General features: G+C 42.1%; 1 protein-coding gene across 5 annotated transcripts in view; it reads right to left on the reverse strand.

The window, feature by feature from the left end:
* ASH2L (ASH2 like, histone lysine methyltransferase complex subunit) overlaps positions 1-15,313 on the reverse strand; it is a 32,194-nt gene that overhangs the window by 3,733 nt on the left and 13,148 nt on the right. For 3 of the 5 annotated variants that reach the window (XM_047772469.1, XM_047772468.1, XM_047772472.1), the window contains exons 9-14: positions 14,817-14,834; positions 13,289-13,382; positions 12,354-12,571; positions 3,240-3,407; positions 2,763-2,956; positions 635-727 (exon numbers count right to left, since the gene is read on the reverse strand). In XM_047772469.1, coding sequence (XP_047628425.1) covers positions 635-727; positions 2,763-2,956; positions 3,240-3,407; positions 12,354-12,571; positions 13,289-13,382; positions 14,817-14,834 — 785 coding nt within the window. The remainder of the gene's footprint in view (positions 1-634; positions 728-2,762; positions 2,957-3,239; positions 3,408-12,353; positions 12,572-13,288; positions 13,383-14,816; positions 14,835-15,313) is intronic. The other 2 variants (XM_047772471.1, XM_047772470.1) reach the window with 1 other exon arrangement.

The raw sequence follows: 15,313 nt of genomic DNA on the forward strand, positions 1-15,313 counted from the left end.
GTCACAGGGTGAGGCCCCACTCATCCTGTTAGGGCTCTTCCCTCTGCACTTGATTCCTCCTCTGATAAACAGTAAGTATCCCTGACTTGCTTCCTTGCTTATTGAACCGCTTATTGGGTCTTCCTTGCTTTTTTTGCCCTTTTCTCTAAGGACCCAGGTCGCCCCCTGCTCACAGCAGCAGCAAACAGCCCAGCAGAGCAGAGCAGAACAGGCTGGAGAGCACTGGCCTTGTGGCCGAGTCAAGAGGAATCCCCCCATCTCCCGGGGGCCTCATTTCCCTCACTTTCCTGACAAGGAGGATGGACCCAATCTTCATTTCTTTTTTTTTGTCTTTTTTTTTTTGCCTCGTCTAGGGCCACTCCTGTGACATATGGAGGTTCCCAGGCTAGGGGTTGAATCGGAGCTGTAGCCACCAGCCCACACCAAAGCCACAGCAATGTGGGATCTGAGCCGCATCTGCAACCTATACCACAGTTAGGGCAACGCCAGATCCTTAACCCACTGAGCAAGGCCAGGGATCGAACCCACAACCTCATGGTTCCTAGTTGGATTTGTTAACCACCACGCCACAATGGAAACTCAGACCCAGTCTTCAAATGCTTCTACCTCTGACACTTTGAAGACCAGGACTCACCTCACTATGGGGAGTCTGCTTTAGGCTCTTCTCTGCTTTATCCACGAAGTCTTTTTCTTCAAAATACAAATAACTCTTGAACTTTATCAAAGCCTTGAAAACCGAAAGAGAGAAAAAAGAGAAACACTGAGGCATCAGTTCTATCACCATGAAATTTAAAAAGAAAAAAAGAGCCAGATTCACACCAATAGCACTGAGTCTCTGTGTTCTGAACAGAAATAAAATCTCTGCAGAGTCAGCTCGGTTGGATTTTTTTTTGAACAGCTGTGTGCTTCCTAAGAACTACCAGATGGCAGGTGCTTGTTGAACGTTTTCATTCCTCAAATTTGGGGGCCACTTCTTCCCTCCCAGTTCCCTCCTGGGTCTCTGGGTGGTCTCTGGGTCACACCTTTCTTACTGGTTCCCAAGAGTCTGTTTAACCATTCACTCCCAGATAAACATATGACATTAATTTTTTTTTTCCTTTTTTGGCCACCCCATGGCATATGAAGTTCCCGGGCCAGGGATCAGATTCAAGCTGCAGTTTTGGGGCAATGCCAGATCCTTAACCCACTGTGCCAGGCCAGGGATCAAACCTGCGTCCTGGTGCTCCAGAGACACTGCCAATACCATCATGCCACAGTGGGAACTATGACATTAATTTTTGTTACTTGAATTTCTTCACAGATACATATATTGACAATGGTGAAAAAATTTCAAAAGATGCACAAGAATGTAAAATGAAGAGTCTCTCTCCCCCTCACCATGTCCCTCAACAATCAATTTCCTGCTGCCAAAAGGAATCACTGCTCTAGTGTCCTGGTATCCTTCTAGTCTAGGCATCTGCTAATTATCTTCCAAAACAGAAGGCATACAAATGGTAGCATAGTATCCACTCTGTTTTGCATCCTGACTTTTGCATTTTATATCTGCAGAGGTGTAGTTTTGGACCAGATCCATAGTATTCTGTTTTATAACATATTAGCTGCTTATTCAAATTATAAAGTCAAATTTTAATGAAAGGGTAAAACTGGTAGCTGCAGACCTCTGTGTACTGTAAAAGTAGGCACGTGTGTGATTTAAGTGGTAGTGGGAGCTAGGACTGACTGGAACAGAGTATGAAGGAACTTCCTGGGGTGATATGATTGACAGCTCCACAGGGGTCTGGGCCAAATTCAAAGCTCAGTGAACGTACACTTAAAATTAGTACATTTTCTTTAACATAATTTTTTTTTCTTTTTAGGGCCACACCCGTGGCATATGGAAGTTTCCAGGCTAGGGGTCAAATTAGAGCAGTAGCTGCCACTACACCACAGCCACACCAGATCTGAACCGAGTCTTCAACCTTCACCATAGCTCATAGCAATGGTGGATCCTTACCCCACTGAGCACTGTACTGATGGCTGCAATATTCTCCCAAGCATATTAAAAAAAACAGAAAGGAGATACAGTGGGTTAGGAATGTGGCATTGTCACTGCAGCGGCTGAGGTTGCTGCTACGTGCTACGGCAGGGGTTTGATCCCTGGTCCAGGAACTTCCAAATGCTGAGAACGCATCCAAAAAAAAAAAAAGATGGATAGGAAGTTCACCGGTGGTCTAAGTGGGTAGGACTCGGTGCTTTCACTGCTGTGGCCCAGATTTAATCCCTAGTCTGAGAACTGAGACCCCACATCAAGCTGCTGCACACCACAGCCAAAAACAAAAGATGGATAGGAGTTCCCATTGTGGCTCAGCAGGTTAAGAACCTGACTAGTATCCATGAGGATGTGGGTTTAATCCCTGGCCTTGTTCAGTGGGTTGCTGCAAGATGTGGCGTAGGTCGTGGATGAGGCTTGGACCTGGCATTGATGTGGCTGGGGAATAGGGGTGGCTACTGCTCTGATTCAACCCCTAGCCTGGGAACCTCTCTATGCCAAGGGTGCAGCCCTAAAAAGACCAAAAAAAAAAAAATTAAATTAAAAAAATTTTTAAAAGATGGATAAATGGGTGGACTGGTAAATGGTGGAATGAATGGCTAATATGGTAATTTTCATAATGAATGTTGGTTAAGATACAAATGGTGGATCAGCCTCACAAGAGAACACATAGCTGCAGGCATCAGCTGCCAGGGGCTTCAAACCCAGGAATCTACTGGAAGGACAGACTCACCTTATCTTTATAGGTATCAGGTAGTGACTTGGCTGTCTCCGTGTCTTCGGGAAGATTGATATAAAACCCTAGGACGTCTCCCTGTCCATAGCCAGAAGAGTAGTGTTTGCCAATGGACTGGTGGAACTTGGTTCCTTTTTTGCTCCGCCAAGAATAGCTAAATTTATCATAACCTAAGGGAGCTTGAAGGTTACCTGTCCCAATAAAAAGATATACAGAAGTCAGGACTACAAGTTAACTCTGACTTGCTAAAGGAAAAGGCTCTACTCCTTTTTTATTTTTTGTCCAATTTTGTAAAATAGCTAACTATTTCTCAAAAGCAAAGAGTTATGAAAATATTCCCAGGAACTGCAAAATCACCTAAACCCTCAGGAGTTGGGTTTTCTGCCCAGTCCAGTAAGTCCAAGAGTCATGAAGCTGAGCCAGACGGTCTATGCCTCCCCCAGCTACCATGTCCACATTATGGCCCCAGCTTACCTAAGGGCTGGGACCAGCCCAGTCTGGCAGCAGTGTCTGGCGGCATCTCATCCACCGTGATTTCAAAGTACCAGGCACCCTTCCGAACCCCATGAGAAGCCCGAACCATGGAATAGCCCTTCTCTCCAACCACAGTCAGCCGGTCATCAGAGATCTTTAACTGGGGAGCTGCAGTGATGGAGATTAAAACAGAGGCCTACAACTTATTTGAAGTACTCAAGAGTCAACAAAAACACGAATCTCTTACACTCCAGTAAAACAAAATAAAAAAATAAGTAATATCAGGTCAGGAATTTGAAGTACTGGTTCAGAAAAACAATCTCAAGATACAGACAAAGGAGGAGAGAAGGAAAAAAAGGAAGAAAGCTACCAGGTAATCAGTTTCATGATTATTTAAGATGTCAGGTTAAAATTAATTATTCTGTCTACTTCCTAAAATATAACAAACCAATTGTAATGAGCTTGGATCCTGATGTGAATAAAACGTCCTTTAGAAGACCTTTTACTTGAAACAATGTGACTTTCAAAAACAGGGCAAGTCCTCATACATTCTTCACTCAGCCTCCCCAAGTGTGAACAGCATCTATGATCATAATACAATGATCAAAACCAGAAAATTAACACTGATGTAATCTATAGGTCATCAAGTTAAGCTAATTACCCAAATAAAATTTACTGTTCCAGAATCTAATCCAAGATCCCTTGTTTCATTTAACTGTCATGTCTCCTCACCTCTTTCATGACCCTGACATTTTGAAGATACTGGTCAATCTGGTTTGTAGACTGTGCCTTGGCTATGCCTAACTGATGTCTCCTCCTGTTTGAGTCCAGGTTACCTTTGCCAGGACACCACTGAGGCAATGCCAAGCCTCTCAGTGCATCATGCAGGAAGCATATGCCATCAAAAAGGTGATAGTAAACTCTGATCACTTGGTTAGGGTGGTGCCTTCCAGGTTTCTCTACCGTAAAATTACTAGTTCTCCTTCGTAACTAGTAAGTGTTTTGTGGGAAGATCAAAAGATATTTGAGACAATCTAGGAAACCTGATCTGGACTGAATTCAGGTGACAGCAGGAATCAATCTAATTTGTTAAATGAGATGATAGCATTGTGGTTATTAAAGAAAACATCCATACTTTCTAGAGATGCTTAACTTTCTAAGAGTATATAGGGTGAGATTTACTTCTTAAAAATTAAAAAAGAAAAATAAAAAAGAGAGACAATGAAATAGAGGAGCAGGTAAAGCAGACATGGTAAAATCTTCATAATCATTAAATCTGGGTGAAAAGGTATACAGAGATTCACTGTACTCATTTCTCTACCCTTTTTTTTTTTTTTGCACATGGCTTGAATCTTACTTTACTATGAGGCCATTATTATAAGATAAAGGGACAATCTAAGCCAATTGGAAGGGATACTGGGACTTGGGAAAAAAAAATAATAAAAAGCAAAAGGTGGGAGAGTGTTTCCAGGCTGTGTAGGTTGATTTTATCAATGGAGAACCTCTCCAATTATGAATTAATTTAGGGAAAACATTTGGAAGTGTTTGCAACACTCTAGAAGTCTGAATTCTATTGGAATAAGCACAAAATTTAGATTAACTAGCTTTTATAAAGGCCTTTATGATTTACAAAGTACAGGCAGCCAGGCACTCACTCCCCCTCATAACCCCAGGTCCACTGTGTTGCGGGAAAGGCAGAGCGTGCAGCCGTCCACGACCACACTCCATGTCAGCGCCAGGGTCTGACTGAAGCCCTGGTCCTACACTCTTTCTATGGCACCACAATGGCAAGTGTTAGGTAGATACAATGATAATCTCCTTAAATTCCATGCATGTTGTTTAACAGAACTTTCATAGGTATTTGGCAAATTCTACCTTCTCAAATATAAATACGCCTTCCTTTACCCCTTTCTGCACAATTCAGACCTAAAGCCATAGATGGGGCTGAGCAAGGCAAGTGTCCAAGACAGAACAGGATATCAACGGGTTTATTTACCTCCTCACAAAACACTTTTTAATTACAAAACAAGTAACTTTATAGTGGATAATCTTGGCAGACACCATCTGAGACAAATGATCCATGAACATCACCAATAATAGGATAAATGTCACCTGTAATGGGACAAATGAAAGTCATGCACCACCAGACAGGATGCTGTATGTGAGATCATTTCTGTGATATTCCTGCCAAAGATGCAAAGCTCGGATCATGAGTAACAAGAAACCAAACTTAGGGATATTCTACAAAATAACTGCACTCTAATTTTCAAAAGCATCAAGGTCAAAGTCTAGGAAAGATGGAGAAACTTTTCAGACTGAAGAAGGCTTAAGTGTCAGGACAACTAAATGAAGCAAATGATTCTCAACTGGATCCTTCTGCTCTAACAGAAGTTCTGTTCTGGAACTGGAGAAACTTGAATAGAATCTGAGGATCAGGTGGAAGTAATTAGATGTTAGTCGCCTAATTTTGATGCTATATACCAGTTTATAAGAGTGTAAAAGTTTAAAAAATATCCACTAATTCTTTGATATTCTTCCTTTCAAGAGGTGGAGCCTGACAAATAAAACGAAGTCGAGGAGTTCCCGTCGTGGCGCAGTGGTTAACGAATCCGACTAGGAACCATGAGGTTGCGGGTTCGGTCCCTGTCCTTGCTCAGTGGGTTAACGATCCAGCGTTGCCGTGAGCTGTGGTGTAGGTTGCAGACGCGGCTCGGATCCCGCGTTGCTGTGGCTCTGGTGTAGGCTGGTGGCTACAGCTCCGATTAGACCCCTAGCCTGGGAACCTCCATATGCCGCGGGAGCGGCCCAAGAAATAGCAACAACAACAACAAAAAGACAAAAGACAAAAAAAAAAAACGAAGTCGAAGTGACTGTCCAACTTCAAGACAGGTCAAACTCTATTCCTCTCCTGGATCACTTGCTCTGGGAGAAGTCAGCTTCTGTGGATGAGGACAAATCAGCAGGTATGGAGAGGCCCACACAGGGAGATCTGAGGTGCCCCATAAAAGCCAAGTAAGGAGGCCATCTTGGAAACAGACCCTCCAAGCCCCACCAAGAACTTGACTTCAACCTCATCAGTTTCTCTGAGCCCAACCAGACAGCTCAGCTGCTCCCAAATTCCAAACCCTTAGAAACTATAGGGTGATAAACATTTGTAGTATGTTTGTTTTGTCCCCACCTACAGCAAGCAGAAGTTCCTGGGCCAGGGACTGAACCTATGCCACAGCAGCAACAGCACCAGATCCTTAACTGTTGAGCCACCAGGGAACTCCAAGATTTGTAGTTTTAGACTGCTAAGTTTTATAGTCATTCATTAGGCAGCACTAGATAATTAATACAAGGAGGATGTCCTTGTTTGTAAGAAACACACCATTAAGTTCCTAAAGGTGAGATGGCATCATGGCACCTTGCTCTCAGATGGTCCTGGGAAAAAAATTTTGTACTATTCTTACGACTTTTTTTTAATAAATCTGAGATTATTTCAAAATAAAAAGTTTAAAACATATAATACAGATTTACTGTTAACTTCTAAAAGGCTCAGCATAGAAACTCCTTTTATGGCTCAGCAGGCTAAGAACCCAACTACCTGGGATGTGGGTTCAATCCCTGGCCTTGCTCAGTGGGTTAAGGATCCAGCATTGCCATGAGCTGCAGTGTAGGTCACAGATGTGGTTCAGACCTGTGGCTGTGGCCGGCAGTGGCAGGTCCAATTCAAGCCCTGGTCTGGGAACTTCCATATGCCACAGGTGCAGCCCTTTAAGGAAAAAAAAAAAAAAAAAAAAAAAGGCTCAGCATGAACAGCAGGCAGCCATTGCTACCCTATGAATTAAGTTCTAAATGAGTTACTACTGAGGGCCAGTGTTCTCACTTTTCTCTCCTCCAGAATTAAAGTTATATGGAGAGAAACAAGTCTCAGTTCTTAAGCCCTGAAGTCACATATTTGACCCTTCCCTACAATCAACAGTGTGCCTGTCATTAACAGGAATCACACAAATCCACCTACAATGGTCACAATGCCAAGGGATTATTTTCAAGTGACTTCACTCCACTTGACCCTTTCACTTCTGAAGGACAAACTAAGTGTTACAGCTTTTAGCATTAATTCAATATAATAAAGATACGGATGTGTTTAGATTCAATTCAAAGAAACAGCAGAAAGAGGTATATTTTTAAACAAATCATGGAAACATGAATATGGATTGAGCATTAAATAATCAAGAAATTATTATTCCTGGAGTACCCCCTGGGGCACAATGTGTTAAGAATCTGACTGTAGCAGCTCCAGTGGCTGCAGTGGCATGAATTCAACCTCCATCTTGGTGCAGTGGGTGAAAGGATCCACTGTTCACAGCTGCCACTCAGATTCAATCCCTGGCATGGGAACTTTCATATGCCATGGGTGCAGACATTAAAAAAAAAAAAAAAAAAAAAAAGAAAGGGGAGTTCCTGTCGTGGCACAGTGGTTAACGAATCCGACTAGGAACCATGAGGTTGCGGGTTCGGTCCCTGCCCTTGCTCAGTGGGTTAACAATCCAGCGTTGCCGTGAGCTGTGGTGTAGGTTGCAGACGCGGCTCAGATCCCGTGTTGCTGTGGCTCTGGTGTAGGCCGGTGGCTACAGCTCCGACTGGACCCCTAGCCTGGGAACCTCCATATGCCGCGGAAGCGGCCTAAGAAATAGCAAAAAGGAAAGGGAGAGAGGGAGGAAGAAAATATTAATCACCTTAATTGGGTACAATAATGGCATAATGGTTGTGTTTTTTAGAAAATCCTTGTCAGAGATAAATATTGAGATGCTTACAGGTATAACAACATGCTATCTAGATTTTGCATTAATACTCTAGAAAAACAGCAACAAAAATTTATCAAGTACACTTATCTAAAAGTAGGTTATCTAAATTCACTTTCTTTTTTGTTTTGTTTTGTCTTTTTAGGGTTGTACCCATAGCATATGGAGGTTTCCAGGCTAGAGGCAGAATAGGAGCTGTAGACTCTGGCCTACACCAGAGCCACAGCAATGCCAGATGGAGCCATGTCGGTGACCTACAGCACAGCTCACAGCAATGCTAGATCTTTAACCTAGAGCGAGGCAAGGAACGAACCTGTATCCTCATGGATAATAGTCAGATTCGTTTCTGCTGAGCCACAACAGGAACTCTACTTTCACATTCTAAAGGATGATTAATGCTATTCTCTTATTGATTGCATAAACCATGCCATTAAAAGAACTATTATACATAAGAGTTTTGCATGACAAAACTCTTGCATGTATATATGTACAGGAGTTCCCGTCGTGGCTCAGTGGTTAACGAATCAGACTAGGAACCATGAGGTTTTGGGTTCCATCTCTGGCCTCTCTCAGTGGGTTAAGGATCCAGCATTGCTGTAAGCTGTGGTATAGGTCGCAGATGCAGCTCGGATCCCAAGTTGCTATGGCTGTGGCGTAGGCCGGTGGCTACAGCTCTGATTAGACCCCTAGCCTGGGAACCTCCATATGCCGCAGGTGTGGCCCTAGAAAAGGACAAAAAAAAAAAAAATCATATACAGAGTCAAAGACAGATGACAAACTAGAAGAAAAGATTCACAACGTATACCACAGACAAAAGGCTAATATCCCTAATATGTAAAGGGACAAACGACAGAAAAATGGGAAACAAACCACAAAAGATGGGAGCTCCCTTGTGGCATTCCAGCATTGTCACCGCAGTGGCCTGGGTAGCTGCTGTGGCACAGGTCTGATCCCTGGTCTAGGACCTTTCATGTGCCAAAGGCAACACCAACCCCCCCCCCAAAAAAAAAACCAAAAAACCCCACAAACTTAATTCACAAGGACTTTTAAACATGAAAAAAATGTTCACATTTGAAGAAAAAAAATTTAAATATTGAGATTCCATTTCTCACCTCTCAGACTGGCCAAAATTAAAATCAAGGACAACACGTTCTGCTTGTGAGGCCACAGGGAAATGAACACTTTCTACACTGCTGGTGGGAAAGCAAACCAGCCAAGCTTTTGAAGGGAGCTTTGGTAATACCTAACACAACTATGTCTATACAACTTCCCTTTGGTCCATCAATTCCACCTAGAATTTTACCTTGAAAATATACCACCAACAGTAGAAAAACACACACGCCCTTGGTTATTCACTGCCTGTTTGTTTGTGAATGCAAAGTCCTGTAAACAATCTAAATGCCCATATACAATCTAGTTGAATAAACTAGGTACATCCACTTAATGGCGTAACATAAAGCTAAAAAAAGATAAAAATGAGGAAGATCTCTTTGAACTGGCATGCAGTAACTTCATGAAGCAAAACGCAAGACCATCTATAGCATGCTGCCGTTCATGTATGAAAAAAGGAGATAAAAGGAAATACATATGTATGGGCTCATTTGCGCAAAGAAACACAGCAAGGGTAATGCAGAAACTAAAGAGACTGGTTACATATAGGAGGTAGGTGGGAAAGTGGTGGGGGAAAAGAAAAGGAAATGAGAATGGGGTGGCAGGGATGAGGAGAGGGTAACAGAGAAAAACCTTTTGAACAAGTCACTCTCAGAACCACAGTAATGCTGCACATATCCTTCATGTACGCTCCTGACACATACACACACCCCAAAATGCGAGAGAAACCCAAATGGCATCCCAACACTAACAAATGAACCTACTATATTACAAATGAAAAATGTAACACCACTACAGGATGCGGAGAAAAAAAGAACTAATCTAAGTTAACAGCATCCTCATGGATACTGTAAGGCTAAGACAGAAAGCTGTACAAAAATGCTATCATCTAGATAGAGAATGTTTCCTAAATGGTTGGCAATTCTCAAAGTCCCTTATGTGCATATTAGAATGAACAAGAAAATATGTTGTAGACAGTTAGAGTTAAATTCCTCACTGCTCGAGAAAGGAGTTACAAATATGGAAAGGTGAAAGGCTGGAACAACCCTGTGGTGTCTGATTAAAATCCGAGGTATCAGGTAAACTCAGTATAGCCATGTACATGTGTAACAGGATACATAACACACATTCCCCACCTCAGTCCATTGGAGGAGCCTAGAAACAACATCCCATAAAAGTAAGCAAACTACTTAAACCTTTTTTTTTTTCCATTTTTTTCTTTTTAGGATTAAACCTGCAGCATATGGAAGTTCCCAGGCTAGGGGTCAAATTGGAGCTGCAGCTGCTGGCCTACACCACAGCCATGGCAATGTCAGATCATTAACCCACTAGAGAGGCCAGGGATTGCATTCTCATGAGATACTAGTCAGGTTCTTAACCTGCTGAGTCACAAGTTCTTCTACACTTTCATTTCTAAACACTGTTCTCCAATCCAAGGAACCAGGGCTCCTTGGAGAAGTAGCTGATACTTGGCCTGGGGCATGGAAAATATGAGCTAAAAACATCTTGCGACACCAGAAAATATGGGGAAAAAAAGAAAGATGACTTATCAAAAGGACACAAGATTCCATTCTCAACAACACAGATGAACCTAGAGGGTATTATGCCTACTGAAATAAGTCAGAGAAAGACAAAACACTCTGTTATCTCCTACATGTGGAATCTAAAAAAGCCAAATGAACTTATATAACAAAACAGAAAGAGACTCACAGATATAGAAAACAGATTAGTGGTTACCAGTGGGGAATGGGAAGAAGGGAGGGACAAGGAAGGGGCAGAGGATCAAGGGTACAAACTACGATCTACAAAATAAATAAGCTATAAGGACATTGTACAGCACCAGGAGATACAGCCAATATTTTGTAATAACCTTAAATGGAGTAAGTCTTTAAAAATATTGAATCATTATGCTGTACACCTGAAACTAATATAATAGGTAAGTCAACCATACTTCAATTAAAAAATTAAAAAAAAAAAATACATAGGAACCAACCTAAAGAAGTTCCTAATGGCCAAAGCTGGAATAATTTGAACAAAATAAAATGTAGCCTACAAAATAAAATAAATTCTGTAGGTCCACACTGATAAAAAATAATCAATTAAATAAAATAAAAAGGAAGGGGAGTTCCCGTTGTGGCGCAGTGGTTAATGAATCCGACTAGGAACCATGAGGTTGCAGGTTTGATCCCTGGCCTTGCTCAGTGGGTTAAGGATCCAGCATTGCCGTGAGCTGTGGTATGGGTCGCAAACACAGCTCAGATCCCACATTGCTGTGGCTGTGGTGTGTAGGCCCGTAGGCTGGTGGCTGCGGCTCCGATTCGACCCCTAGCCTGGGAACCTCCATATGCCACGGGAGCGGCCCGAGAAATGGCAAAAAGAAAAAAAAAAAAAAAGGGAAGAAATAGCAAACAATCAAGCAAATACCACATTAACAATTGCTAACAACAAGATCCACCAATAGATGCTAAAATTAGTGGGATGGGCAAAACTTTAAGGAGAGACAGGTTATCTACATAGCCTCAAAGTATCTTTCCCTAAGATTTATTAACTACAAAGGGAAAGACAGGAGAGCCAGTAGAAACTACCTTAACCAAATGATCTCCGCAAGACAACCAATAATAAGAAGACACATCAACATCATGAGCCCATGAGATGAGCAGAGGACACCTATCTGCCGTGATCTTCTGAAACTGCACAACCTGAGTCTAATCATGAAAAAAAGTCAGACCGACCCTCACTGAGGAATATGCAACAAAGTCACTGATCAATACCGCAAGAGACTAAGGAGAAATAACTAAATGCAACGTGAGAACCTAGAAAAGAGGCACTAGTGGGAAAATTGGTGAACTGTAAATAAAGTCTTCAGCTTCATTAACAGCATTTACCATTGTAAATTCAGCAGTTTTGATAACTGTACTAGGGTTGTGTAAGATCCTGATGAGGGATATGGGGAAATTCTATTATTTTTGGCGACATTACTGTAAGTTTAAAATTAGTTCAAAATTAAAAGTTAAACAAACTGTATACCATATATAAATGACCAGAGCTTTTAAGAAGGGACAAAGAAGGAAACTATTTCTTGCATATTCTGGCTAAGTCTAGTCAGAGATGGGGGTGAGGGAGTGGTAATAGTATGTCTAATCCAAGGTGAGATGGAGCTGACGACAGCAGTTCTACATAACACTGGGTCCAACACAAACATTTGGAGCTTACCTACCTCGATCATGTAGAGCTAACAAAACCCGTTCATATAAGCAGGCTCTGTAGAGGTCTCCAGGAATTGGTTTTCCTGCCCAGCAGTCAAGTTCGAGCTTCTCAGGGTCTGGGGCATGGGGATCGGGCTCCGCTAGAATATACCGATAGCCGTCTTTGTTAAATGGGTGTTCCAATGGGTAGCCATGAGGGGGAAGGCGCTGAGCAGAAAACAAGGGGTCACTGCAGAAAGGAAAAAAAATAGAATCAAGAAACGAAAACCCCTCTAGCTCAAGTGCCTTCAATTCTGTAAGAAAAGACTCTGATTTATTAGATTTCATCTGGAATACGCAGGACTTCAAATGCTCATTACTCATACAGCTCGTCCTGCCCTCTGCAGGTAAGACGGGGAAATGACAATTTACTCTTATCTGTAGGGATATCTATGAAACTGAGCCAGTACCATCACAGATGAGAAAGGGAACAGATGAGGAACAGGGCATATTTAGCATATTTATCACCATAAACCAACAAACAGAAACTCAAGAGGTATGGGCACTTACTACCTGTTGCCAGTCTGAATAAGAACTGGCCTGGATTTCGCTACCTCAGCACCAAACGAAGTGGAGGGAAGAGCCATGAGGGAGGCAGAACGTTCAAAGAACTACCATTTCAATATTGGTTTCACCCCCCTGCACCATCTCTCCTTTTTCCAGATGCCTCACTCGAGCTTTATTCCCAGGTAAATCACTGGATGGTGCTGCCCTGGGGCTGCTCTACTCAGAATAAGTTCATAAAACAGGATGCCTAGCCTGGGGTTACTTTACTCCTCAAAGCACTTAAGGCTTGAGAAACAAGGGACAGGCTTATACCCTGACACCTTAGCTCTTTCCCCTCTGATGGACACTGCCACCCAGAGAACATTCCAGCAGTGCTGAGGAGGGTGGGTGTTCTGCCCACCTCCGGGCCTTCTTGGTGGTCCCCGTGGTTCCGCCATCCTGCTGCTTGCGCTTAGCGCCTCTTCCTTTCCCACTGCTTCCTGCTGCAATTCCTCCTTTGAAGAGAAGGCAGATCACTTTTAATGGGCTGTGACCGATACCCCACGGGTAGGTGCTGACACTCCGTGGGTACCAACACCCCAGCATGCATTTGTGTGACACCACAGGGCTTCCTGCCCAAAAGCACACTGGGCTGTACTCTGGTTCACAGCAAGTCTGCTGAGGGGCTCACAGCCCAGAACACTGGGTTCTGGCAGTAAAGGTGAGTGAACCCAGCACACATGCTACCTGTGTTACATTTTCAACCCACTAGTGCACTTTCTGAGGATATAACACAAATGCATTTTCACTCACTCAGATTCCAAACACCCACAGCTAGAAACAACTGCATGGATGAAGGTTTTTTCCACCCAATCAATACAAACATCTGCAAAGAGAAAATAGCTCCACGATAAGTAGATGTTCACTTGCTTGAACTACACATGGTATATTCCATAAACATGATAAAGGCACAGTATCTGCTAAAGCACTTAACTTGAATATCCACCAAGACAAAAGTACACCAAACATGGAAAACAAAAACAGATGTACCAAAAAGGTGTTTCTCTCCAGTGCTGTTAGGCATCCACTAGGTTGTACATGACCTATGTAGGAAAGGTGGCTTTCAATTTAGTAGGCAATTTTTGCAATTAAGATGGTGCCAGCACATCCAATTTAGGTTAGACTAAGCTGGCTTGTAGAATTAAGAGCAAATATCAATAGAGAATATATAAATTTTATACAAAAAAAAAAAAAAAGCTACATACTAAAGCCACAAGGAACACTACCTTGTGTATTTTTGAAAATGGGTTTTTTGAAATTTCTGTCCAGTTACCATTCCTCTCAGTTTGTTTTTCCAACTTCAAGAAAACATCCCTGAACTGCAGGAAAACACCTTTATGTAAACAACTGCATACAGTACTGTATCTTAATTTGGGGCAAGCTTGGAAATTATCAGCAGTTCTGCTGCAAGAAAAGGGATCAAGACGTTGAAGGCAGGTCATATTCTGCACAGACAAGACCAGACTTAAGCACAACTCCCTTTAATGAACACACCAGCTATAATTCCTATTCCTTATAAAAGGCTTAAAGTTAAACTGCTGTAGCATCAACACCTCTAGTCTGAGTTACCTTAATCAAAAAATGATTAAGTTTTTTTGGCATTTGCATTTTAGTTATTTTGAGGGGCGTTTTAGATCCATCTTGAACAAAACAAGCAAGATTAAGGGGACCACTGGCCGTGTTAGGCAGAATATGACAACGTACAAGCTTCTCATTACTGACATTAAACTGGAACTAATATTTCATAGCAAATGCTATTGCCACCATTTTCACAAAGCTTTAAAATTCTAATGTCATTTTAGCTTCTACCACAACTCAGCAAAAAGCATTTTCCAAACCACAAAATACTTAAGTCTGAGAGGCTGAAAGAAGACAGAGGAGGAATTCACCTCCAAAAGAGGCTCCACCTGTAAGAACAGAAGTGGCACCATGTATTTGTCAAATTTTAACAGTTAAAAGGGGAAAAAAATAATGTAAAAAGATGAACAAATACACTTAGCTATTTCCAACCCATCTTAGAATGTCAATAACAATGGGAATGATTTACTCATATAAGATGCTACCACTCCAAAAGATGAGTTAATGATATCACAGGTCAGAGGAATAGCTGGATACCTCCCCACTATCCCAACTCTCAATAGATTATCGTTAGTAACAAAGGGCACAGATGCTAGCAGGCGGGTTAGAGAGAAAAACATGCTACAGTGGGTGCTCAACACAGAGATGCTGTCATGTGAATAAGCTGAAGATTCAGGATAAAATAAAAGCAGGAGATAGGCAAGAAGTTTGTTAAATAACAGCTGAATTAAGGAAAGAGTGAAGTACTGAATCTAAGTCAAGGACACAGAAGGGGAGCCTAATATAAACACAGTAACTCTGACCTTAA

The sequence above is a fragment of the Phacochoerus africanus genome, chromosome 3 (genome assembly GCF_016906955.1).
Source record: "Phacochoerus africanus isolate WHEZ1 chromosome 3, ROS_Pafr_v1, whole genome shotgun sequence".
Classification (NCBI taxonomy): Eukaryota; Metazoa; Chordata; class Mammalia; order Artiodactyla; family Suidae; genus Phacochoerus; species Phacochoerus africanus.